This window comes from Gekko japonicus, unplaced genomic scaffold (genome assembly GCF_001447785.1).
Source record: "Gekko japonicus isolate JY-2015 unplaced genomic scaffold, Gekko_japonicus_V1.1 scaffold22, whole genome shotgun sequence".
NCBI lineage: Eukaryota > Metazoa > Chordata > Lepidosauria > Squamata > Gekkonidae > Gekko > Gekko japonicus.
This window is the reverse complement of record NW_015175971.1, coordinates 1,280,491-1,307,823: the sequence shown is the minus strand read 5'-3', so window position 1 is coordinate 1,307,823 and position 27,333 is coordinate 1,280,491. Positions and strand designations below refer to the sequence as shown.

At 46.7% G+C, this 27,333-nt stretch overlaps 1 protein-coding gene across 1 annotated transcript in view; it reads left to right on the top strand.

The window, feature by feature from the left end:
* The window catches only part of MVB12B (multivesicular body subunit 12B), a 135,911-nt gene that overhangs the window by 44,639 nt on the left and 63,939 nt on the right, over positions 1–27,333 (top strand). Inside the window, exon 7 of the mRNA XM_015426063.1 lies at positions 13,219–13,316. Within this exon, the coding sequence (XP_015281549.1) occupies positions 13,219–13,316 (98 nt within the window). The remainder of the gene's footprint in view (positions 1–13,218; positions 13,317–27,333) is intronic.

The following is a 27,333-nucleotide window of genomic DNA, read 5'->3' as shown; positions in this document are numbered from 1 at the left end:
TCGGGGACGGGTGCACGCCGATTCCCAGATGTTGCGGTGTGCTTGCGCCCGTTTGCTGCGCCCCCGATCCGTCCCTCTTCCGGCCCAAAACCTCCCGTGTGACCGGGGCCAAGGTAGAGAAAAGCAGGGCATAAAAAACAACTCTTCTTCCTCCTCCTCCTCTTCTTCCTCCTCCTGTCCTTATGGTAGTCATAATTTTTTGACAAATGTTCCCCTGTAGCTGTCCCTTCTTTAACTTCAGTGGCAAAGCTTTTCCTCATGAGTTCACAGCAGTATTTATTTCACAGCACTTCTGTTTTAAGTGTCTATTCTGCATGTAGTATAATGAGGTGGTGGGGTGGACTTCAGATTGCCATTGCCAGATTAAATTTTTGTCCTGGGGGACAACTTAAAAATGGTGTATTCCACCTGCGATCTGATCCCCTGAAGAGTCAGCCACTGCCGCTTCCTGCTGCGTGCGGAGACCAGGCCTTGGAGACAACATGTGCCATACTGTGTTATTTACTTTGGTTTGCCGATGCGCTCGGAATTCCTTCCTGAGGTGTCACGGGAGATTCCTCCACAATCGCTCAAAAGGTCTCCCAGCAATTTGTCATCTTCAAGCAAAATGTCACTTCTGGATTTACTGAAGTGTGTGTGTTTTTTTCCACCGCAACAGACATAATTGTGCTTAACTTTCTCTCTCTTTTTCCTTTGGCGTGGATGTTATCAGCCTGTGACAGATACTTTGGGAAATTGAACGCACTCAGATTGCAAAAGATGTGTCATCTGCGTTTAATCTCCTTCTTACCGAGACCTGGGGATTTCAGTCTCGGCTTCTGAATGTCGATGCACAGTCTTCTCCCTCCCCAACCTCCGATCCTTTGGTGCTGAGCAGGGTGCCAGATGACTCTGAGGGAAGGACTCAGTGATTTGCAGGACAGGGCTCTTGACGGGAAGGTTAATGGTTTACTCTGGGGTGGGGGGAAGGAGTAGGGGAGCAAACTGCCAGCTTCTCTTACTCAGATGATGCTGAGCGGTAGAACTTCTGCAGAGATGGAGCTGAGAGGTTCTGAGAGAGAGAAGAAGAGATTGGATTTATACCCCGCCCTTCACTACCCGAAGAAGTCTCAGAGCGGCTTACAATCTCCTTTCCATTCCCCACCCCACAACTGGCACCCTGTGAGGTAGGTGGGGCTGAGAGAACAGCTCTGAAACAACTTGTGACTGACCCAAGGTCACACCAGCAGCTGCACATGGAGGAATGAGGAATCAGACTCAGTTCTCCCAGATGAGAGTCCACACTCCTAACCACTACACCAAAATAGCTCTCTGGGACTTAACATCACCTTGAGAGAGAAACAGATTAAAATGAGAGGATCGCTGAAGTACATGTTACGTCCTCCCTCCAGAGAGTGTGAGGCAACAGGCTTTCAGGGGGAGGGCCTGCTATGGCTCAGTGGTAAAGCAGTTACTTTGCTTGGTTCAGTCCCTGGCATCTCCTATTAAAAGGGTCTGGTAGGAGGTAATGGGAAAGACCTCTGCCTGAGACCTCGGCAAGCCCCTGACAGTCTGCGTAGACAGTACTGGCCTTGATGAACCAGTGTCATACTCAGATGGGGAGGGGAGCAATTTTCAACTGGTGCACTCCCTGCATATCAAGATGACAGCTGCTGGGGTCTTCTGAAGTGCACCTTCTGCTCCACTGAATTGGGGGGAAAGCTACTGGTTGCCAGAAAACAGCACCAATAGTCACCATGGCCTGTCAATGCTATGAATAGTCTCCAAATGCTCTAGGTCCCCGGGTATGTGAAGCACTGCCTGCTCCTATATCAAACTGAGTGTTCCCTTGGAGTTCATCACAACTTGAAGCGAGGCAGTCGGTGACCCAGGGAATGGGGTCTTTTTGATTGTGGCACCACATCTCTGAAATCCCCTTTCCCCAGGAGGTCAGCTCACAGCCTTCATCATTGGCATTTGGGCTCTCTTGCAAGCGTTTGTGGGGTGGCCTCGGTGGCTCTTGCCCATTGGCAGCTCTTTGGGGCCAACCCAGTGTTAGCAAGGTGGGTGGAAAGTTGTACCAGGTCAAGTGCCGGGGGTTCTGCTTGGACCTTCCCCAGCCAGCCTGCCTGCCTGCCTACCTTAAGGATTCCACTTAGGCCTCGTGGCCCAGAGCCTGTCTGCAGAAAGGGCTTTGTTCTATAAAGTTGGTCTTATCTGTACCGTTTGCATCTTGGGGGGGGGGGGAGGAAATGCAGAGCGCCATTCCAGCTTGCTGTGTTTCAGCTGCAGATGAGGGCGATTAGGCGAAAGGGGAGGGCTCTTGGCTCTGAGATTTCCATATAGGAACCAAGGGAGAAATAGAGGAACTCGAGAGCAGCTTGGTTTTATATTTTACTGGGCATTGGTGAGAGTTTAAACATTTACAGACTGCGCAACGGTCGGCATCTGCTGACATCTGGAGGAATACCTTGCAGTAGTCCTTGGCAGGAAATATGGTTTTAATTTAATACATGGGTTGTTGGCTTTGCTTTTGCAAGGAAGAATCAAGTTTCTAGTTCTAGTGGTTTTGGGTGCTCTACAGCCGCCTTAAAGGTTTGGCAACTAAACTCGGCCGTTGCTTGTGATCAGATTGAAGGCCGCTTGGGAAGGGTGTCTCCAAACCAAAAGGAAGAAGAGCAAAAAAGAGAGCAGAGACCTCTGTAGGAAACCACAAAAGGTACTGAGTAACTGAGGCCACACGGAAAGGGGAGAGGAAGGCAGATATATTTAACTGTGTTCAAGCCAAGGCTGATTTCGCACTAGAGCTGCCTTGCAGTTGCGCCGCCGTTTGCCCTGACACTATTTGTCAATGTTACACCCAAAGCTGCGGGGCTGCATTTTGACTCGCGGCTTCGCCCGATTTCCCCCACAGTTTCGTGATCCTGTTTTTTGAGGATCACGAAACGGCGGAGGAAATCGGGCGAAGCCACGGGTCAAATGCAGCCCCACAGCTTCGGGTGTGAAATTGACAAATAGTGTCGGGGCAAACGGCGGCGCAACCGCGAGGCAGCTCTAGTGCGAAATCAGCCCAAATGTTAGTGTATACAGTGCAATTAGTGAAAACAGTCCCTATATACAGTGCATGATACAGTGAGATATGACCATAAAGGTATAAAAATTCAGTGCATGATTCAGTGAAGTATGACAATTAGTAAAGTATCAAGAAGAAAAGAGATAAAAAATAAGGAGATAAAAAATAAGGCCAAGGCCAGTGGTTCAAAATCAGGTCAAAATATATTTTATTACTCAGTGAAAATGCCCAAATAATTCCCTACATGTTTCGCCAACAGGCTTCGTATGGGGAATTTGTATTATATAACATACAATTACGCCACTGAGTGTACATAAATAGTAGTATAGTTAAAACTATATAAATAATTATATTAAAGGTCAAAATCCAGGTCGTAAAAAATGAATTACCTACAAAACTGCTAGAGCTTATTCTGTCCTTGAGATTGCATGAGGAAAAGAAACTCCAAGTAAATAAGAGATAAGATTAAGCCGGAAAGGTGACCACAGAAGTTTGTTGGAATTTCTTGTTTAGCTGGATGTACAGGATGAAAATATTGAACTTGTCCTCCATGTGGATGACAAAATTAATTTTTTAGATGTCATGAGCATAAGGGAACATGATATAATTTATACAAATTTTCATTAAAAAACCAACAGATAGAAACTCCCTTTTGAGATAGTCATCACCCTAAACACATGAGGAATAGTTTACCATTCAGCCCGTTCTTACGGCTTAGAAGAAATTGCTCACATATTTATGACTTCAAAAGGGAAGCTTCCACGAAGCACAATTTAGCTAGTAGGGGTTATCCAAATCACGTACTCCAGTCTGCTTATCAAAAAGCCTTGGTATCAGATAGGAAGAGACTACTAATGAACAAGGGGGAAACTGCTTGTGATTGGATTATATGTATTCTGTCTTATAATAATATGTGTGGGTCTAAAAAAGGGTATCTGTAAAAATTGATATTTGCTAGAGAATGTGATAAAAAACCTATGATTGCTTTTAGGGAGTACTGAGAATCTGAGGGAACATCTAGTTCATAGTAACACCCATAAATGTGTCAGTCAACAAACAGTTCTACCTGGTACTAATCCTCCTCAGGGACGTTTTGCCTATTGGAATTTTAACTAATAAAAAATATTTTCCCTGATTTTGCACCAGTTAGTAAAGTATAACAATTGACGGTCTGCTGGCTCGTTAAGACTCAATTTCTATATCTTCTTCAGAATTGCTTCTGTTACAGTCCCGTTGTACATTTGTTGTAGACTGTTGTTCATATCAGTCAATCATAGAGGGGAAAAAGGGGACATTTAAATCATATATCTGTGATCTGATTTCTCATATACAGTTCTGATCATCTTTCATGTACAGCCCTGACAACACCGAGACTGAGGTCTCAATCGTAGTCTCAGCAAATTCGTGGGGAGTGTGGGGGGGGGGCAGAGGAATTGCCAATAGCAGTCTCAGTCACTGGTGATATAAGAAGAAGAAGAGAAGAGATTGGATTTATACCCCGCCCTTCACTTGGAGTCTCAGAGCGCCTTACAAACTCCTTTCCCTTCCCCTCCCCACAACAGACACCCTGTGAGGTGGGTGGGGCTGAGAGAACTCTGACACAAACTGCTCTTTCAGGAACAGCTGTGTCAGAGCTTGTGACTGACCCAAGGTCACATCAGCAGGTGCAAGTGGAGGAGTGGAGAATCAAACCCGGTTCTCCCAGATTATAGTTCGTGCACTTAACCACTACACCAAACTGGCTCTCTATAAGGTACAGTTGGTCTTTCTAGCTCAGTATGATTAGCAGCAACTTTCCAAGGTCTTGGGCAGAGAAAGATCTCTTCAAATACCTGCAACCTGGGGTCCTTTTAAAAAGAGGTGCCAGAGATTGAACCTGGGGCCTTTTGCATGTGAAGCAATATGAGGTGAAGAGTTCCTAGCTTTGTGGCGTGGCACATGTTTTTCATGTGAGATGTCCCACATGCAGTCCCTTTCACTTGCAGTTGAAATCTGAGAATTGTCTTTTTCTCTGTCACAGGACACCTTTCTCTGTTGGAAGATTTGGCAAAAGGGTGTCATAGGATCTAGCCTCGAGAATGTGTCCAAAACAAGTTTGCAGTTCTCTTTTCCCTGATGTGGCAGTAGAATCAGGGGGCCCCATGGGAAATATGGGCAAGAAGAACAAGGCAGACTGAGAGAGTCTGTGGAGGGCTTTAAAAGTGAGGGCAATGCATTTGTGAGGGCAGTGAGTTTGTGCAGGGTGTGGATTGCATGTAGTTTGGTGCCCAGCTTTCTTTCATTGTGTAAGGAACACACGTGAAGCTGCCTCATGCTGAGTCAGACCAAAGGTCTGTATTTTCTACTCAGACTGGCAGCAGTTCTCCAGAGTCTCAGGCAGAAGCCCTTCACATCACCAACTGCTTGAACCTTTTAACTCGAGATGGCATGCAAAGCAGAGGATCTTCTACTAAGCCACAGCCCCTCCCCTAGAGTTGTAAATGGTTTTGCATCTCATGGAAATGTTGTGGCATTAAGACCTGTTTAAATTTCCCTGCTGTTTGTTTACTCCGAACTGCTCCCCCTCTTCCATGGCTTTTCTTTCACGGCTCAGCAGTCTCTTTACATCTCCAGATAGAAAGCACTATCCTCTCCTTTCCCAACCAGTCTTCCAGCCCAGTATTTCTCAACCTGTGGGTTGGGACCCAGAAGTGGGTTGCGAAACCTCCAAAGGTGGGTTTGCAGGCCATCCCTCCCTAATGGTGGTTCTCTTGACCAGAGATGAACTCCCACTTGCTTGGGGCTCATGGTAGGGGCAGCTGCACCCTTCGTGTGCTGTTTGTTGTTTGTTGGTTAGCACTATAGAAAGTAGGAGCTGCGGTGGCTCAAGTGGTTAAGACGCTGAACTGCAGGCTGTGGAAGGTCAGTAGTTCAGCAGTCCGAGACCCCAAGTTGCCGCATGACAGAGTGAGCTCCCGTCTCTAGTTCCAGCTCCTGCCAACTTAGCAGTTCGAAAGCAAGAAATTGCAAGTAGATAAATAGGTACCACTACAGTGGGAAGGTAACAGCATTCCGTGTGCCTTGGTGTTTAGTCATGCTGGTCACATGACCATGGAAACGTCTTTGGACAGCGCTGGCTCTTCGGCTTTGAAACGGAGATGAGCACTGCAACCCTAGAGTCGAACTCGACTGGCTTTCAAGCAAGGGAACTTTTACCTTTACTATAGAAAGTACAATGCAGGAATAGATGGGTGCCAATGTCATCGTTTACCTCAGGCACCCAAAAACCTTCAGCCAGCCCTGGATGGGTCATCGTACCAAGTGAATTTATGGGCCACCATAACAAAAAAGGCTGGGGACCACTTTACCAGCCCACTTGCTTTCCGTGAGAAAAGGAAAACCCAGGAAGCTGGTTCTTCCTCCAGAGCAGAGGGCAGATGAGTGGGTGGAGCTTGCTTCCCAAATGGCCAGGACATCCATTGTGAGTGGGCAGAGCTTGTCTTTTGGTGCAGGGTGGGAGAGGCATTGGGAAAGTGGGCCTTTTCCTGGCACGGATGCTCAGTCCTGAAGTAATGCTGCCTAGACTTCAGTGACCCCATTTCAGTTCTGTAATTTTTAATACCAGCAGGAAATTGTTCTTGTGTCGGCTTCTTGTGCTGAAGCAAAAAAAAAAAAGGCATTAGCTTATATTAATGAGTGCCCCCTCCCCCAAACTCACATTAGAGATTCTCCCGAAGTCCTCACAATTACCGTTCATATCTTTCACTGGCAGCTTTTCAGAGCTGAGGCTGGAATGATGGTGAACAGCACATCGCTGGCACGTGAAGAATGCAAATGGGTGCTGCGCGCCGAGCGGTTTCCTTTCCTCACACGTGGTGCCCTTGCTGTACGGCAGGCAAAGTTGCAAATCTGTCATGTGTCGCCCGTGTGTTTGGAAAGTGTGTCAAAACACTACTTCAATTAGTTTGTTCTAATTATGGCTCCAGAGAGGCTGCAACTGCTTCATTCCTCATTAAAACAGATTTCCCCACCCTGCTTTCTTCTCATGTACTGCATACGAGAAGTTGAGAACTTCTGAACAGGCCTTTGCATTTCAGTAATGGAAGAGTGTTCGGCCTCCCCAGGCCACCAGACGTTTTCAGGTTCTGTCGCAGCCTCTACCAGCTGCTACCAGTAGAAAGCAAGAAATGGTTGGATCATAAGATTGGTTCACACAATCATGCACTTGTCCTATGCTCTGCAGGCTGGCCCAGTCAGGTCTCCTTGGGAGCAGTGCCTGTGCTTTGGCCGGGATTCTGTGAAGAATGACTGTCTGCACTGCCTGGCTCTGGGATGGGGTTGCATGTAGCCAGTTGAGCACTTTGCCTCCAGTTTGGTGTAGTGGTTAGAAGCGTAGACTCTAATCTGGGAGAACCAGGTTTGACTCTCCACATGCAGCTGCAGGCGTGACTTTGGGTCAGTCGTAAGTTCTTTCAGAGCTGTTATCTCAAGGGCAGTCCTCAAAAGAGGTCTCTCAGCCCCACCTACCTCACAGGGTGTCTGTTGTGGGGAAGGGAAAGGAAAGGAGATTGTAAGTGAAGGGCGGGGTATAAATCTAATCTCCTCCTCCTCGACCTGGACCTTCTGCAGAGTGAGAGCATCCCTTGAGGGATTATGGGCCTAGGTTGACATCCTGCCCAGCAGAAGCCTGGTAATTATTTCAGGGGCTGGTGACAGGGTCTCCTTGTAGGCTGTTTGGGGGGGGGGGGGGGGGGGGCTCTGGCTGTGCTGGAGCATTGGCAGCAGACACCTCTGCAGTGCTGGGCCCTTCCTGATCCCTCAGGTCCTGCTCGGTCTCTTCTCCCGAGAACTCGGAGTCAGAGTCATGGGGCTGGGCAGAGGAGGTCCTGACAGTACTTGATTTCCATTCAGTTGCCAGCTCCCTCTTTTCTTCCTGCCATCCCCTGCCAGTAAGGACTAGATTCATTCTTAGGTCAGGTCGAGATTAGGCCTGAGCATCAGAGGTTGCTGGACAGGCAAAGTGGAAAGGCAGGGGCATGCATATCTTACTTAAACTATTATGGATTTAATGAAAATATTGCATCATCCACACCCTCCCAGGCTCAGCTGGGTGCATTCAGAGGGTACAGTTGTGTGAGCGTCTCTGGACAGAGTATCCTGTGATTTGTGTGGCCCCAGCTTAGTAAACCCTATCTATATAAATAATTTAAATTGCCTTTGTTTGGGCCTTCTGCTCCCTCATTTAGGATCAGCGAAGACCTCCACCCGCCCACCCACAATGCATTTCTGATCAACTGAAACGATTCCCTCCCCCAACTCAGTTTTGTTGAATGCCTCCTGCGGCATCAAAATTAGTGGAAAGAAGGGGGGGCGCGCGTGAGCATTTAAATTGGGCTGTTCAGCAGCAGTTTGAAATGAGAAAATTTGGTTTTGAATTGTTCCAGACCTCCTCCTCTTTCTCTCCTCCCCCCCCCGCCTGTGATAATTTGATAAAGAACTTCACCCTAATTAAATATTCAAATGTAGCGCCCGTGTCAATATGGCTTCCCGTTGCCTGGAATGATGATTAATTGTATTCAAAACTCCAGTGGCCGCCGTTAATCTCGACTCAGCCATTGTTCCTTGATTGTTCCTGCAACACGATTGCTGATCCTCTTCTCCCTCCTCCCAGCCCGGCTTTGTTCGGGATTTTTTCCCCCTATGTGTGTGTGTTTCAGAATTGAAGCTAGTAATTGATTTGCCATATGCCGCCAAGCTGCTCACGATTTTAACGATATGTGTTTAGGAACTCGGGGATTTTATAAATTGGGCTGTTTCTTTTCCCCAGCGATGGGGTCTGTGTGGGTGGGTGGGGAAAACATTCCACATATCTGATTTCCTGTCTACAGTGCAAGATGACAAGGTGTTTTATAATCATCAGGAAAATGCATTTTTGCCATCGGCTATCAGGTAGAAGTTCATACCTGCTGCAGTCAAACGGATGAGGTTGAAAAAGTTGAAGCTGAACCCAGAATGAGCTGGAGAAGGTGCTGGTGGGACACCCTCCGGGCTTAGAATTTTATTTGATTTCCCTGGCCCGCACGTTACGGAACCTGGGATCACTTTTTGATTTTCTGGTTGCTGGCAGAGTTATGTGGGTGTGCTTCTGTTTGTTGTATCACTTTTCAGCTTTTCCAAAAAGTCATCAAAGCGGCTTATGGCCATACATTGGTGGCTGCCTTGTAGCACATCAGACAATTGGTCCGTAGAGCTGTGACTTTTGTGGTTGCTCCAGTCATCAGGCAGTGTGACGACTTTCTCAGTATTCGCTACTTGAGAGTAGCCGGATGCCTTCCGAATGTAAAAGATGTGGCTGTCCATGGCTGAGCTGTTGGCTGCTGCTCATGAGAAGTGACTTTTATCCTGAGTCAGACCCTTGGTCTATCTACCCCACTACTGTGTATTCTGAAAGTTTCTCTGGGATCGCAGATGCCAGCCATTCTCAACACCTGCTGCTTGATACCCCTACCTGGAGATGCCAAGGAGTGAACCTGGGACCTTCTGCCAGCAGACTAAGCCCAGTGTGTTTGTAAATACGAAGCTGAGTGATTTTAAGTCAGACCATTAGTCCATCGAGTTAGTTGTTGTCCACTCTGCCTGGCAACGGCTCTTCTGGGTCTTTGGCAGAGGAAAGTCCTTCCAAACACCTGAAAGCTCAAGAATTTCTAAGGGTTCAGCTGGGAAGACCAGAGGACGGGAAAAAAAGAAGAGGACAGCAAGTCTAGTGGCGAGCTGGACTCAGGTTCTTCCGGAGAGGACTCTCTGACGGAGCAAGGGGCAGCTGCCCCAAAAAGTCCTTATAAGCTGCGGAAGAGACGAGGAAAAGAGAAGTAAAGGCTGAAAGACTCTGAATTGTGCCTTTGAGAACTGAGAATGGGGATGACGGGGGGTTACTGTTCTTAGACAGTTAAGTTTTAAGAGTTAATGAAAAGGAAAAAGTACTTAAATGTCTGACTCAGTTTATATTGATCTAAATGAAATGAAGACTTGATGTAATGAAGCTAGTGAGGATCTCCTCTCTTGGGTTTTTAGTCAGTAGTGGGTTTCTATACTTTGTCCCGTATATGTAGTCCCCCTTCCCTTTTTCTGTGATAGTTTTTGTAGTTGGAAAAAAAATAATAAAAAATCCCCTCCGGGGGCTCAACCCCCCCCCAAACACCTGAGATTCTTTATCTGTAAATACCAGAAATAACCTGCAGTCTTCTCTTTGCAAAGCAGGTGCTCTGCAACCCAGCTGCAGCCCCATTTTTTTTCTTTAAAAAAAGGGTGTTTACATTAACTTTACTGCTGGTGGAGTGACGCTCCCACCTCCTTTGGAAGGTGCTAGTATTCAAGGAGCTACTTGCAGTGACTTCAGCTTCTGGAGGACTGTACAGTCTCTGCCATTCTCTGGATGGCAGAGATCTTACCATGCTGATTTATGCTTTTCTTATCTCTAGGCTTGGCAACCATACAATGCTCTGAATGGGGCTCTCCTTGAAGACGAGTGTCAGCTAGTGCAAAAATAAGCCTGTTCATCTCCTTAGTGAACATTTTATACTCTCATTTATTTATTTATTTATTTATTACATTCTATTTGTATACCGCTCACCCCCTGAGGGCTCTGAGCGGTTCTCCATTACACACAACACAAGCCAATCCTAATCTAGAGCCACATACATACAAGGGGGAGAGTGACTAGCCTACCAGGCACCCTTGTAGCGAGTCGTTGTTGTCTGCGGGAGCTCGTCCGACGACGTCCTCCTGGCGCTGGTCTTTGATTGTTGTTGTAACTTCCTGGCTGTTGCAACTCCTTCAGGCTTGGACCGAGTGCACGTCTGCGCGTGCTTGCTGCCGGCCTCTGTCCAGTAGGCTCCGGCCTGCTGCGTCGCCCCGCCTCCGTGCTTTTGCTGGCCCAGCCTCCTCTCACTCGCTTTGCCTCTTGATGTATCATCTGCACTGGTTGACACCGGCTTCTGGCTTCATTCAAGATTGCGAGGGGCCATGGCTCAGTGGTAGAGCTTCTTCTTGACATATACAGAAAGAAGGTCCCAATTCAATCTTGGGCATCTCCAGCTATAGGGATCGGTTAGTAGGGGATGTGAAAGATCTCCACCTGAGACCTTGGAGAGCCATTGCAAGTCTGAGTATAAAATACTGATCTTGATGGACCAAGGATCTGATTCAGCATAAGGCAGCTTCATGTGTAAGATGATGGGTCTGACCATTAAGGAATGTCACCTTGGATCAATATACTTCACAGTTCATATTTCCTTGTGTTGCCTCTTTCCACCAGTTTGGTATAGTGATTAAGTGCGCAGACTGTAGTCTGGGAGAACCGTGTTTGATTCCCCACTCCTCCACACACAGCTGCTGGATGACCTTGGGCAAACTATAGTTCTGTCAGAGCTGTTCTCTCAAAGATAGTTCTGGAAAGAGCTCTCTCAGCCCCACCTACCTCACAGGGTGTCTGTTGTGGGGAGGGGAAGGGAAAGGAGTTTGTAAGCCGCTCTGAGACTCCGAGTGAAGGGCAGAGTATAAATCCAATCTCCTCCTTCTTCTTCGCTCTTCAAATTAAGTTTTAATTTGCATTGGCATAGAAAGTGACGACTGTCACTGCCAGAAACAGGGCCTTGGCAGTGAGGCTTCCAGAGCAAAGTTATTTACTCTTTGGTTTGGGTATAAAGAACAACTGTAAAATTGCAAACATGTAAAGGCTTTCTTGGGGGGAAGCCCTGCTGGAAACCAAGTGACTGGTAAACTTGATGGCTTGTAATCATGCATAGGATTGGTCTGTAAATTATATGTCAAGCACATGTATAAACATTTTGCTTATTTCTACCATAATCAAAGGAAGATTCAGAAATATTCTGAGCACTAAAACCCCACACTCTTCACCCTGTTCTTTGGTTTACCTTTCCTGTTTCCCAGCTTCTGTGATTTCATCAGACTTTACCAATATTCCAGTCTGCCCCTGCAGCCTAAGGGGCTAGGAAAAGGGATGGGCACAAACTGTCTGACAGTCTGAAGTTCGTCATGAACGTTGTCTAGTTCATGGTTTGCAAAGCGATGTTCATGAACTGAAGAACTGCCATGAACTTCCACAAATTTTGATGCAGTTTGTGGTGGTTCATGTCTTCACAGAAAACAGCTGTTTGGTTTAAATGGCTCGGAGCTATTTAAACCCCTGCTTTCTGCTCCCTGTGAAAAGCTGTGCGGAGCAGAAAGCAGAGGTTTAAGCTTTAAATGGCTCACAAACCAAAACAAACCGATTCGTCTCACAAGCCGGCGTATCAGTTCATGGTTCGGCTTGTGGTTCAGCCATACACTGAACTGCAGAAATATGGTTCGTGACCATCCCTAGCTAGGAACTTGATTCAAAAAGCAAACAAACAAAAGCACAGGAATCACAGGATGCTCACATTTACTGAGTCTGGTTGTTTTGTTCTTTCATAGTACCATTTCAGAACACACCCAACTTTGATTATGCTTCCTGTCTTCCCCTTAACAGGAAGGAATTTATCCAAAGGTAAAAAAATAAGAGAATGGCAATGTGTAACGCTGTCCCAAGTAATTTCTACATAGAAGCCAGACTCCCAACTCTATCCCCCAGCTGTTGTGAACTGCCATCAGGGTGGGGTTAGGGTGTCTGAGGATCTTTTAGGATGCTTCTGCTGAAATCCAAAGTTATCTATTGTGTCAGGCTGCAGGCACAGGATCATTACAGAGCCTCACATTCTCATTCTGCCTGACCAGCTGCCTTCACTAAGCCTCCTGTGCAAAATGGTGTCTGTGTTTTCTTCTACCATCGGGGGGGGGGGGGAGAGATACATAGCAATATTAAAATAATGTCAGCGTATTATGTAAGATGAGCCTTAGATCAGTATAATGCCAAAGGTATAGTCAAAGGAATATTAAAGAAGGGGGTTGGGAAAGGCCTTGAAGAGTCAACAGTAAACAGAATAGAACATGCTGGGCTGGATGGACTAAAAGTCTGACTTCACATAAGGCAGCTTCATAGTTCTAGTATAATAGTTGATCTTTTAATGCTTATTCTATGCCAGTATCCAGGTTGCATCTAGGGCTCCTGTTGCTCCCTCCTGATTATATTGCTGGCGGTTTCTCTTTGTAGCTCTCTGCTAATGTTATCTCTTCTCTTTCCTCATTAGGCATATATCCCTGACACTTCCTGCCAGCTTTCGAGGGAAAGGGCATGGCACGCGGCCGGACTTCGAGTACCAGCACTCTAATTTATATGCCATATCGGGTAAGACACAGACTGCATTGGTTACTGGAGTTGCTTGTTGCGTATAGGCTTAACTCTAAGGACCAGCTTGTCTGGCAATAGCAGCTCTAACTTTAGGGGTACACATTTAAAAGTATGATGGGAAAGGTGAACCCCATAACCTGTTACCCTGATGCAGACGATATAGAGAGTGGCCATGAGACATGGTTCACACAGGAATCCTCAAAGGAGCCTCCATGTGGTGAGCAGTCTCTGATTGACTGTGGTAGTTACTGGTTTTAATGGAACCTACAGCCAGTAGGAGGGTTCCATTCCAGTTGCTTGCTCACTCTGCTGCTACTGGTCCGCTTGCATACTCTTTGGCACTATGGCAATTCTACTGGTAGAAAAAAAAAAAAGAAGAGCATCAGATAAGACTGCAGCAGCTGTTGTTTCTGACGACGAGAGGGTCTTCTTTTTGCCCTCTTTCCGGGCTGCTGCTGGCCCACTTGTTCACTCACCATCACATGGATCCCCCCCCCCCCCCCAAGGGGCCCCCCCCCCCCCCAGCTGCAGAGATCAATGTCAGCAGCACAGCACTGCAGAGTGATAATCTTTTTCTTTCTCTGTGGCTACAGGTAGAATCCCTGAACTGCTGGTGGGTGAATGAGCAAGTGGATGAGCTGTTGGCTCATATTCACCACCAGGGGTCCGATAGGGGGCCTTGCTCCGTTCAGGGGTATTCAACTTTCCTAATTTCAGCTTTCATTTAAAAATGAATACATTTGAAGCCTTCTTATTTGGAAAGATACACTGAAAAGCATGCAGACAGTATTCTGTTTGGTTAGAAGCAAACCTTTTCTGACCAAAGGGTGCAGTGGAACTGGGATAACTAGCCAGTACTAGGTACTTCTTAAACTTTATCAAATTAAGTGTTGGTTCATTTATCCTGAACTACTTTACATGCTGTTGTGAGGACGGGGTGAGGAGAGCATGTGTGCCCGTCTGAGCTCCCATATTAGGATACCGGATCCATATTGATAGCTCCATGTGTGTCCAGACAGTCCCTCAAAAATTCTGACTATAGAAGTGGCAGTGAGAGGCAGGGGTAGGACACCAATCTCTGTCTGACTGTTGCAGCTGTCAGGACTAGCAGCTGTTACAGTCACCTGGAGGCTCCAGCCATGTGGAGACTTTCTATTTAGGCTTCCTCTGGGAATTCGTTGCCATTGGAGAATTGCACCAAAGCATTTCTCTGGCAGTGTAAGAAATCCTTGGTCACAACAGTCTGTGCAGCCTGGCCAATCGGAGCTGTGAAGTATCTTGGGTCAGCCCTGTTAGCCATTATAAGAGAAGAAAATAGAGTTTCTGTATTCAGAGGTAACGTATTTCAGATTATCATATTCTGGGGGGAGACAGGTGAGGATCACTTTCTCCATCATATTCTGCCTTGTGAGTCATTCAGGGGTGTCTGGCTAGTGATTCTTTGGGAATAGAATGGCCTTACTTAACATATTTATATAGCCACCTTTCTCTTGAGCACCTCAAGACCCTTTGGCCTCGTCCAGCCTCTGTCACGCATGTTGCTTTCAGTGCTGAATTTCCACAGAGCATGGTGAATTATGTTAATGTGCAAGAGGAAGATTTCTTTCTCTGGGGGAAAAAAGGTGGTTTTTTAAATTATTTTTCACAAGGTAGGGGGAAGAGAAATAAGAGTGACGGTGTGACAGTATTTGCTGTAGGCCCTGTAAATGGTCTCAGCTGCTGTGTGTCTTTTAAGCAGATGTCCTCCTGGGTTTTTAACTAGATTTTCAGAGCATTTAGACTTTGCAAACAGAACTGATGGGGGCCTTATCTTTCAGGCAAGATCTCCTGTCAATGAACTGTCTTATGAAATGGTATGCCCAAGATTTGGTGATCACCGGCTGTTTAGGGGACTTTTTAAAAAATAGGTTAGGCAAATTCTCAGGTAGGCAATTAGCCATGATAGCTAAATAGAACCTCTGTTTTTAGAGGCTGGCTACCTCTGAATGCCAGATTTCTGGGGACAAACACCGGGCTGTTACCCTCTCACCCTGCTTTTGGATTTCCTTGATGCATCTGGCTGGCCACTGCTGGAAACTGTTTGGATGACTATTTGGTGATGTTCAGTGGGCAATTTATATGTGTTTGTGATAGGCCTGTCACTGTGCGTTGGTTGTGATAGCTCCATGGAAGCTCCATGTATGCAGGCAGGCATATCCCTAAATACCAGATGCTCCCAGAGGTATTTGGTTGGCTGTCATTGCAAAGGTGGAAAAAGTGGGTGTTTTAGATCTGATCTTGTAGCAAAGTGCTTATAATGTCATTACTGGGGAGTGAGGCTTTTGAGGACGTATTAGCCATGATAGAACTTCCATGTGCAGCGGCAATCTACCACTGAATTCCTAATCTTACCTAGGACTGACAGGCAGTGGCTATCATTCTTTCTAGTTAAACAGTTGCCCGGCTTCTGTTAAGAGTGGAGCGCCGCTTATATGGACCTTGATCTGATTATTTTTTAACAGTGTTATTTTATGCAAAGGGGGCATTGCCAAGAGGAACTAGGATTTCCCAAGTGTTCGAGCGGTGAATTCTGGCAGGGTACATCTGGTGGCTTGCTGAGCGGGAAGTGGAAAAGAGCTTGTTGGCTGGCTTCTTTTCTCCCACCCCCCCTTTCCTTTTTTTTATTAATGGTGAGTGACACTTATATCAGAGGAACATGGCGTTAACTCATGTACCTTAATGAAAGGGCCGTTCAAACAGTAATATCTTGCTAAAACTGCCGCCGTAGGTTTCTAAATAGCCAGAGTAGAACAGTGGCATAATTCATGTCACTGTTAGTTTTTCCTTGTTACTCTGGTGGTCTAATGGGTTTGGAAATGGGAAAGCAGAAACGCTGCCCTGGCAGTGATCCTAGATGGGGTGGGTGGAGGTGAAAGGAAAGTTGTGAGTTTTTACTCAGAGCGGTAGTTTCAAATAACTTTTCTGCCTGGACTTGCTTGAGAGAGAACCTAACCGCACTGATGAGAATAACCTGTTGGATCATACTAAAGGACCATCTAGCCCAGCATTCTGTTTCCGTCAGTGGACAGCCAAATGCATCCAGAATGCTCAGAAGTTTAATATTAATACTCCTTAACACTTATATAGCACTTCTGACATTTAAAGCACTTTGCATATATTAGCAGTTTTTGCAACAGCCATATATATGATATGTTGGGATTGCTATTCCTGTGTTGCAGATGAGGAACTGAGGTCGAGAGCTGGCTGAAGGCCACCTAATGACTTTGTGGCAAAGGCAGGATTTGAACCAAGGTTCTCAGTGCACTCAGCCACTGGACTCTTCTGGCTCCATGATGATGCTGGCTGCCCCCAGCATATGGCATTTAGAGAGATTCTGCCACAGATCATTTAGCTATCAAGGCTCATTGGTAGATCTCTGCTCTGAGGTCGCCAGGTCTTTGCAGAGACCTTGCTCCTATGCTTTGTCTTCAGAGGTTAGCAAGTCAGGAAGCTCCTTCCCACTCCTTGATAAACTTCGTCTGCAAGGTGTTATGAAAATCTCAGGTGCAGCCTGCAGGTCACATCAGGCCTTTCCTGGTCAGCTGGCAGCCTTGCTTTCTACCAGGAATTTGTCTGTTTAAAGACAAACCAGCCACCACCACATCTTGGAGTAGTGAATTCTATAACTTCTCCTTCGCGGGAATGGCTGCAGGGGGGAGGAACTCTGCAGAAGCTGAGAGACACTCATGAGTCTGGTCCCCACGACACAATTGTTTCCTAAGTGCAGTACATTCATGCATTGTTTGTTCCTATGCTAATCTGTATGTGGGGCTCTGCTGCAGGAATGTCCACTTTCGTAAGTGGGGTAGATGGCTGTCAGAGACATGGCCTGCTTGGCTGTGGCACCGAGGACTGCAGAATGTCCTCCCAGGTTCATCTGTCAAGTCTCAGTTTCCTTTCAGTGTCTGTTAAAGACTTTTTTTAAGGCACTCAGGTCCTATAATTCCCCTTCTGCTTGTGGATTTCTGTTGACAGTGTTGGGGCTGATTTAAAGGGGTTTTTTTTTTAGTATTTTTGCATTTTTGTGTGTGTGTGCGCGCATGCCTGGAAGTCATGGCAACCTCTGGCGACTCCTACTGGGGCGTGGAGGACGTTCAGAGAAGTGGCTTGATAGCCTGCCTCTGCCTCCTGGCCCTGGTCTTCTTTGGAGGTGTCTCATCCCAGTACTTGCCAGGGTTGGCTCTGCTTGGCTTCTGAGGTCTGACGAGATCGGGCTTGCCTGGGCTATCCAGGTCAGGGCAAATTTCTGTGTATTTTTTTTTAAATTGGACTTTAAAAAGATTATGATAAATCACTTTGTATACCAACTTGTGAGTAGAAACATAGGATAGAAATGTTTTAAAATAAATGTAGGAGAAGATGACGGGGTGGACTGAGGCAGCAGTTAAATGTGCCCCCAACACCAGCCCGTAAAAACCAAGCCTGCTCCTGTCTTAGGTTCTGTTGGACACAGTGGAATGTGACAGATTGAGAGATGAGAACTGGCCACCTACCCGCTCCTCCACACACAGGCGCATGAAACACTGCACATTGTGGCCTTCAACTTAATTAAAGTCAGCTTCCAGACTATTTCAGGCCGCCTTGCATAGTATCATTTTGGCCTGACGGAACTGCAGGGTCAGTCAGGCTGGCTGAGAGTGTTGGCAGAGGGAAGCCCAGCCGCTTCTCACCCAGGAACAACAGATGATAAAATATAAAAGCAAAGCAGAATCCTGAATGAAGAGCAGGGGAGATTATTTATAATAATGGGAGTCAAACAGAAGGGGGAATAAGTCACTTTAAGGGTGCATAAATTTTTACGATGGCGCATAAACAGCCGTTCCTTGCCTAGTCTCTCCCCGTCTGTCCCCGCCAGGGGGGGGGGGGGGGGGATGGTGCCAAAAATAAAGGTGGATATAATCAGGCGGAGGGAGGGGACGGATGGGAAGGTCTGGAGGATTGATCGGGGAGTGGGTTTGTATATCCCGATGTAAAAGGTTGGCGGCTGACAGGTGGCCAGGTTTTTCCACTGTATGAAACCATGTGGGGGCTGTCAGGCCCACGCAGGCAGCCTCGTTGCGATTGATGAATTGCTTGCGTTCTTGATTAAACCTTCCGTCATTTAAGAAACAATAAGCCCAGGCGTGGATGAGAAAGAGGGACGTGTCAAGAAGAAGAAAGCGGGGGGGTGTGGGGGGGCACTCAGAGGAAGAGTCTGTTTTACCTTTCTGCAGATGTTGGGCACAGAGTGTAACGTGTATTATTAAAACGAATGTGGCATTTATAGCGTGTTGTTCCTTCCGCGGGAGGAAGGGCCTGTAAATTATCTGTTAATAATAAGTCTGGAGCCCCTTTCCGAGAGGTAGATAACGGCCGCAATCTTTAATCAGTTTAATTGGTCGATTAATCAGCAACTAAAGCCATAGTTGGTTGATTGCCGGACTGGGATTTGTTGGTTGGCTTGTTTATTTATTTATTAGGCTGTTTTGATTCTGCGGGATCACTGGTTTTAATTTCTCAGATTGGAAATGATCTTGCCATTCTTTCGCTCTCTCAGAAAATGCTTTTTGTGTATAGGTTTTGGTGATATGCAAGCTTCTTTCAACGTAGTCAGTTGGTTAAAAGGCAGATTAATTAACTAAATGCTTATATCGGGTTGATATTTTTTTTTAATGTTCAGATTGTAAGGTGCAAAGGATTGTTTGCACCCACGTACATTGATAGTACGGAATAAACAGTAAACTCGGGGCTCAGGACAGTTTGGAGGAGGTCGGGGAGAACAAACTGGGAAATCCCTTCCATGGCTCAAATCCTCCAGGGGTATTATAAGGTACTGGGAGGCAGTGTTCCCTCTAAGCTGAGTTAGTGTGAGCTAGCTCACAGTTTTTTAGCCTCCAGCTCACAGATTTTTGTCTTAGCTCAGGAAGGATGGCTTTAGAGCAAACTAATTTACGCAGTAGCCAAATCGCTTGCTCACAACTCTAATGCCAGTAGCTCACAAAGCAGAATTTTTGCTCACAAAACTCCACAGCTTAGAGGGAACATTGCTGGGAGGCTGCGTAGGTCAATTTCCCCATCTCCCTCTGTTTGTTTTCCTTATCTGACTCTCCCTTACCTTCAACATTTTTTACCTCCTGGACCATGCTCAACCCTCCTTAGGCTATTTCAAGTTGTTTTTCTTTTTTCTTTTCCCCCCTTTAATTTTCAGAGTCATTTTTCTGCATTATGGGGTGGGGGTGGTATCTCGGCCTTGTCTTTAGGTAGCCCGCATTTCACTGCACTTAATGAAGTTCAGTAGTAGAGGCTGTAATGATAACACACACACACATCAGCAAATTATTTTAATGGGTGAGATTGAGCTACCTGATTAATTCTCCTATGGAGATTGGTGGGATATAGAAAAGACCCACATTTGGCTGCATCCTGCCCTGTGTTTTTAGAACCTTTCTATTCGTATTCACATATTTTTAAAGGAATTTAAAGTAATAGAACCAAGAGTAAGCTGGCCAAGTTAACAGTATTTTTAGTTTGAAATATGCTTAATCTTCATTCTTTCCAAACCGTTGATTTCAGTAGGACTACAGCGTGGGCAACTGGACCCAGGACTGCATCTGTATTTTTTAAAAGTGTCAAATTAAGGAGTGCAAATATTCTGTCAAAAGTTTGTGCTAAATGAATGAGCTTTTTAATACCTCGGCAGCTTTTGTGGTGAAGTTAATAAACAGCTTGTTTCAGGACAATATGTTAATGGTCCCCACAGGGATGTGGATTGGACTTGCTTCCAGAAAAAATACTTTGGCTGGGCAATGGAGCCATTTCAATGGCAAGATGTTTCTTTTTCTTTGCAGTCACTGGACACAAAAGCCCTCTGACAGTTTTCTGGACAAGTTATAATTACTATGGCCAAACAATTTGCTTCCCCCCCCTCTTTTTGGCAAATGTTTTTCAGCAATGCTGAAAAGCGCCTTTTTTTGGATGACTTTTCAGCATGCCACACAAAAATGTGTGCTCATTCAAACTGCCCTTTCTCACAGTTGCTATCATTACGCAGCCAAGTCTGTTGATCCAGGGTAGCATCATGACATCCTGTTGGCCATGTGACCCCTGATAGGACCTCCCATGTGATTCTTCCACATATGAATAGACACTGGCAGCTGGGGGTGGGGGCATCCATTCAGGACTGAAAAAGAGGAATAGTCATACAAGGTAAGAAGTTTGTAAGATTCCCAACCCACTGAAATGGCTAGTTGTGACATGAAAAAAAGAAATGGGGAATATTCAGAGTATGACCAAAATTTAAATTGAAAGCTGTATGGGGAATGGATCTTGTTTATGTATTTGTTTTCACTGTGCTTCATGTGCACACATGAGCCAGTGTGGTAGCATGGCTAGAATGTCAGACTAGGATCTGGGAGACACGGGTCTGAATCCCTGCTCTGCCATGGAAGCTTTCTGGGTGACCCACGGCACGCTTTAAGCTTAACCTATCTCACAGAATTGTTTAGAAGATAAAATGGAGGAGAAGAGAAAGATGCTTTGGGTCTTCATTGGAGAGAAAGGCAGGGTATAATAATATAAGTAAATAAATAAATGGTATTGCTGGCATTATAATAAAACATGGTATTAACATAACAGCCTTGCTAGAGCAGACCAAGGTCCATCAGTGATCTCTTTCCTTCACCACAAAGGGGTGTTTTCAGGGATTACTAATGCACACACTACCAGAGGGTGTGCTGCTATGGGGAAATATAGACTGCCAGGAGGAGAAAATGAAAGATGTAGGGGCCATACCCAAAATACAATTGAGACTGATCTTTATTGCTTATTCCAGGCCTGGCGAGTCTAGGGGCCTCACACCGGCTGCTAATCACAGGGACCTTATTTGTACAGGCCTTTTTCCCTTGACACTTGAGGAGTCCATGTTCCCAGAGCTCACTAGGCTAGCAGCTCTCCCAGAGTCCCTGTCTCCCCAGTTCAAACCCTGGTGTCATTTTAAGCTGATACGACAAGTCTGATTACGCCTCCATTGAGCGTGGAACTGTGTACTCCGACAGGCAGCAGTTCTCAGGGGTCCAAAGCCGAGAGAGGTTTTCCTGTTCCCCTGTTATCTTTGAACTAGAGTTGCTGGGAATTGAAGCATGGACCTTCTGCATACAAAGCAGGTGCCGTACTCCTGAACTGCAGCCCCTCCTGGGGAATGTCCTCCCCCTGTCCGCAATACCCCAGTTCAGGCTCCTGACACCAAGTGGCTGGATGGCCAGGCGCCAGATTACAGTGATCTGCTATACTGTGCCCTGGTTTCCAGCACCCTCGCGAGTTACTTCTTTCTCTGTTCTTCTTGTGCCCCTGGGGAGCTGTTGACTTTAAAACAAAAGGAGCGCGAGCCGACGACGATGAACATCTCGGCTGCCTTTACCGCAAGAACATTAGGTCCCATAGATTAGGTTTGAGATGGAGCAGATCTGTCAGCTCTCTGAAAAGAAGCTCATTATTCCGTAGATTTGTCTCACCATTGTCTACAAGACAATGAATGATGCCAGACGGAGATCCTTTTGTTATCCAGGGAGCCTGTGCGTATGTGTGTTTTGGTGGCGGTGTGTGTGTGTGTTCTGCATGCCTGGCTTATTTTATGGCATTAAAGATTTCATGATCCACGGATAGTGTCAAATCCTCTCTTTGGCATGAGGATTTCACAGCCTTGCCCCTCCCCAGGAGCCCTGTAGGGTGGTGTGTCAGAGGCTGCATGCCCATATGTGTGCTGTGCTCGCACTCAAAATGAGAATGCATGAATGTGTTTTGTATCCAGCTCCAGGCCTGTGGCTGCGGCGGAGCGTTTTGGGGGCATGCCCCCTCACTCGTCGGCCCCTGCCCCTGTCGCCCGGCTGTAGCTACAGGCCTGCAACTGGCAGCAAGAAGTGCAACTGAATTGTTAACCTTTTCCTGGACAGACCCCAGGCAGTGGGGACTGAAGGGTCGGTTGGTGAGCGCATCGGAAGGTGTTTGGCCAGTGGTGGGACTAGCGGATGAAGATCCTGGGTTTTCCCTAGCAAGGCTCAGGGTGTAGGTGCTCTGCAGGTAACACCAAGCAAGCCTGTGAGTGGGGAAGCCGCAGGAGCAGGCCTTTCTCCTCTTTTCCCACGTGTGGAGCCAGCTGGCTGTGTTATGCCCAGCCAGGGCATTTGGAGGCGGAGACTTGTTCAGAGGCACCTTACTGCTGCCTGAGACTTGTTCAGAGAGCAGGCGGAGGGTGAGGCAAGGTCAGCAGCTGCGTTGCAGGAAGGACGGCTGATTGAGCGCCATGCCAGAAGTAGGGACAGGAAGGGGAGGAAGTAGCTAAAGGGCAGGCAGGCCTCTCTGCGATCTGGGTGGCCGAGGCTAGGCATGCTGAGAGCTTGCTTCTTAGCTGCCAACCTGAGTCCCCCCCCCATTTCCTCTCTCCAGGCTCAGCAGAGTGTATAAGGTGACTGGGTTGGTGTGTGCCTCTCTGGTGTCAGTGTCTCCGGTGTCATGATGATCCTTTCCCCAGCTGCCACTCTTTTCATCGTCCCGCCCTCCTTTCTACTCCGCTGCACCCCTCGCCTCCGTTTTACCCGAGGCAGCCTCCTCCCGCTGGATTTGAGCACCAAGGCGAATGAATTGCTGCCTCAGTGACAGCATGGTAACCTGATTGGTCTAATTAAGCTCTGCCCCTGCCCCATCCCCACCCACCCCCAACATTTCTGGCTATGGCCCTGTCCAGCTCTCTCCCCAGAGCATCTTTGATTGGTTCCCAAGTAAAAATTGTATAAAAGCCAACAAAGACCAGTTAAAAGACATCCAACAGCATTAAAAACTAAAGGACATGGGATCTGCATTCTAAAGCTCCATCTATACAGAGTTTTAGCCATGAAAACGGCATCAAATTAAAACCAGTAGCGAACATTCAGTGAAGGCAGTGCCTGTGTGTGGGGTGGGGGGGCAGAACACTTTCCAAACTAGAGAGCTCGTGCGGTGTACTGATAAGATTGTTGGGATTAGGATCTGGGAGGCCCAGGTTCAGATCTCGACTTAGACACGGAGCTGACTTTGGAGTTTAGTCACTCTGCTGCACAGGACCACCAGTGAGGACCAAATGGGGGCGGGAGAACCATCGGCAGACTGCCCTGAGGCCCTTCGTGGAAGAGTGGAGCACAAATGTACACGAGACACAGAAAGCAAGAGGGAGGGGGTGGATGGGTCAGGACGTGGTGGTGGGAAGGCCCATTTCTGCACCAGCCGTCTTGCCACAGGCAGTTCATGGCAGAAGCAAGATTGAACCTTGGGATTTCTGGGCCCACGGCTTGCTCTGTTATCCGTCATATTACACCACCTTTCGAATGGGGCTGAACACAGCCCACTTTTCTTGCCGATCCCCAAACTAGGTTGTGCTCACTGATGGTGATGCTCGGCGAAAGGGACGGCCTGCCACCTGGTCTGCTGCCCCCCAGGGCCAGCTGTTATCCTCAGTGCGTAACTCTTCCAAGGGCTCAGCCATTGATATTACGTTGCTTTTTGATACTATGTATACCTTCCTGGCAGCTGGGACCTGGGGGCAGGTTTTAGGCAGCCCCAAGCAGATAGTGCCAAGGGCCTCCCATCTGATCGTAACATAAGAAGAGCCCTGCTGGTCCATCTGGCGCAGCATCCCACGTCGCACCGTGGCCAGCAGTTCATATGGAGGGACAACAACAGGGCACAGAGGCCAAGACCTTCCCCTGATGTTGCCCCCTGGCTCTGGGATTCAGAGGTTTAGTGTCTCTGAATGTGGAGGTTCCCCTCAGTCACCATGGCTAGTAGACGCTGATAGACTTATCCTCCATGAATCTCTCCGATCCCCCTTTAAAGATGTTTATTCCTGTGGCCATCACCACATCTTCTGGCAGGAAATTCCACATTTTAATCACTCTCTGTGTAAAGAAGTATTTCCTTTTGTCCGTCCTGAACCTACTGCCCATCAGCTTCACTGGATGCCCTCGAGTTCTAGCATTTTGGGAAGAGGGAGACAAAAAATTTCACTTGGTCAACTCTCTCCACCCCATGCATAATTGTATAAACCTCTGTGATGTGTCCCCCCCCCAGTCATCTCTCTTCTAAATTGAAAAGTCCCAGACTCTTCAGCCTTTCCTCATAGGGAAGGTGCTCCAGCCCCCTAATAATCTCCAAATGATGCCGCACCATAGATGAATACAGGGGCATTATCGTATTGGCTGCTTTATTCTCAGTCCCTTTCTTAATAATCCGTAACATACAGTTTGCCTTTTTCACTGCCTACCAAAATGAACCTCATGCCTCCCTTTCCCACCCCCTTGCATGTTCCTGACCTGCCTGTGCATCCTTCTCCCACTTACAAGCCTTCCTACCGCACATGCACAGTTGCCTGCACAGTTGCCACCCGCACACTCTGTCCCTAAATGCACAGTTCATTGCACTTAGCTGAGAGTGTTGCTGCCATGGCCACCAAGAGCACCAATGTTGTACACCACCCATGTGTCATTCCTAATGATGCTGGGCAGGAAGGAACATGGGTGGCAGAGGAATTCAAGCAAACAGATGGGGAAAGGTGTGCAGACGGGTGGCAGGGGAAATGGGGGGTCAGTTAGTGGCAGTGCACCCCACCCAGAACTTTGGACCCAGGCTGCTGCCCCACCTCATGAGCCCTGGGATGGAAGAAGTCATCTTCTTGACCTTTTGCTTGGTGCTGCTTCCTAGAAAAGGCAGGTGGTAGGGAAGCAGGATGTGACTGGGTCAAGAGAGGGGAGGCCATCTGGTGCAACCGAGGTCAAATGTTAACTTGTGTGATTGATATGAATGTCTGCATTTCTGTGTTTACCTAGATCAGACTTTTTAACATCTGTGCATCCTTTCCAGATTGGTCTTTTTGGATGCCAGCACTTGAGCTGGTGGTGTTATTAGGTGGTGCTGTAATCCTTGTGATGCTTTTAATATGCCCTTAGGCATCACTGTTGTGCCTGTTTTTCAGCTAACCACATTGTAAGAGAGGCAAGTGACAAAATATGAAAAAATCTTGTTCCGAAAAGACACCAGAGGGAAATGTTCTCCTCTTCATCTGGGAATCAAGTATCAAACCCAATTTGATCGACCTTGTTATTTTAACATACTGGTGGTTCCAAAATTGAGGCGGTCATATGTGGTCGCACACTGCAATGCACTTCCAACTGCCCAGATGAAGGGCCGTTTCCTAAAGATATCAGCGTCTTTGTTACTGTCCTTTGGCAGTGGTGGATTTCTTATGCCACACCTTTTTTAGCTGCCCAAAGTAAGCAATAGTCAGAGAAAAAAATCTTAGAAAATGGTTATCAAAGTTTTCGACCATTTCCTGACGCCTCAAAACTAAGACTTTAATAGCCTCTGTAAGAATTGTATTGTGGACGTGGCAAATTTCTGCCATACCATATTTTAACTGTGTTTCAACTCTTAATTCTCAATTTTAAATTTTGTTTTACAGTGGATGGCCTATGGGCTGTTAAATTATATTGTCGATAATACACTGGGTTAGAACCAGACAGCTCTTTTTTGCTGAAACTCACCCAATTCCCCACCTTACTACAACCCCTATTCCACATGATTTTTATCTGTATAGCTCCCATTTTCCCCAACATAATTTTTTGATGTTCGTATGGTAGCCCCTCCTCCCTATTTTGACAGTGGAAAACCTGGTTGGATCCCACCCATTTCCCGCTTACTTCAGCGAAGCCCCCCCCCCCCCCCCCCACCCAAAAAAACAAAACCAAAAACAGGGAACACGGTGGGTAACGCCCAAAGAACAAAGAAACACTGCATTAAAAAACAAATTACATTCCAGCTGTTGGTAAGTAATGGCACATGTGCATTCATTAATATGGCAAATAATCATATTCAATTCATTCACCAGTGCCTTGAGATATCAGAATGCAGCATATTTTTCATATGGTGTAGTGGCTGATTGCGTGGTGCAGTGGTTAAGTGCAGTGGTTAAGTGCATGGACTCTAATCTCGGAGAACTGGGTTTGATTCCCCACCAATGCTCCCTCTAAGCTGTGGAGTCATGTGAGCAAAAATTCTGCTTTCTGAGCTAATGGCATTGAAGTTGTGAGCAAGCGATTTGGCTGCTGCATACACCAGTTTGCTCTGGAGCCATCAATAATAACAATCACAAATATGTGGCAACTTAAGGTAAAATGTTGATAGTACCAGCATGCTTAAACACTTCCAGGCCACAGTTCTGAAGGATATGTAACATATAGAAATACGATCATAGCAAGGTTTTACATTTTCCTTGTCTCCCCCCCCCCTCCTGATAGTAAACAAACAGCCCAACTGTGGGATGAAGCATTGTGGCCAAAATGTTAATTGTCACACAAGGCCTTGGTTTCCAAGATGGCAACTGGCTTGCAACGTGAAATCTCCAGCCAACGGTTTGGTTGGAAACAGCTTTGTCTTAAACCTGGAACCCGTTGAAGTACTTTGGCGGTGATTAATGAGCATTGGGTGGCAGCTTGAATAGAAAAACAGTCCTTTCTCTATTGCCTTGCAAAGGGGAAACAGCAAAAACCTCCGCTTCTCTTTCAGACTCCCTCTCTATAATTTTCCCCCCACGTTGCCAGAAATGTCAGGTGTTCCCTGCCATGATACTGTTTGCTTGCTGCTCCTCAATATGCATTTTTTTTAAAAAAAAGGTACAGTATCTTTTATCTGCATGTGATGAGGATAGACATTTTAATCAGGGCTTAGTCATATTTCCCCCAAAAAACTATTGTTTTGATTCCTCTCTCACCCCCCCCCAAAGATAATTAAATAGTTTGCTAGGCGCAGTGGGCCTTCTTTATTAAAACAGGTGATTTCGAAGTGGGGGGAGGAGATGCCATTGTTTTAAATCACTGCACAAGGATCGCTTTTCAGCTTTCTTCTGGAATGCAGTCTCTGGGTGTTTTTGCCAACGGTGGTCCCTCTAATAGCAAGGTTGACGGCTTCTGCTTAT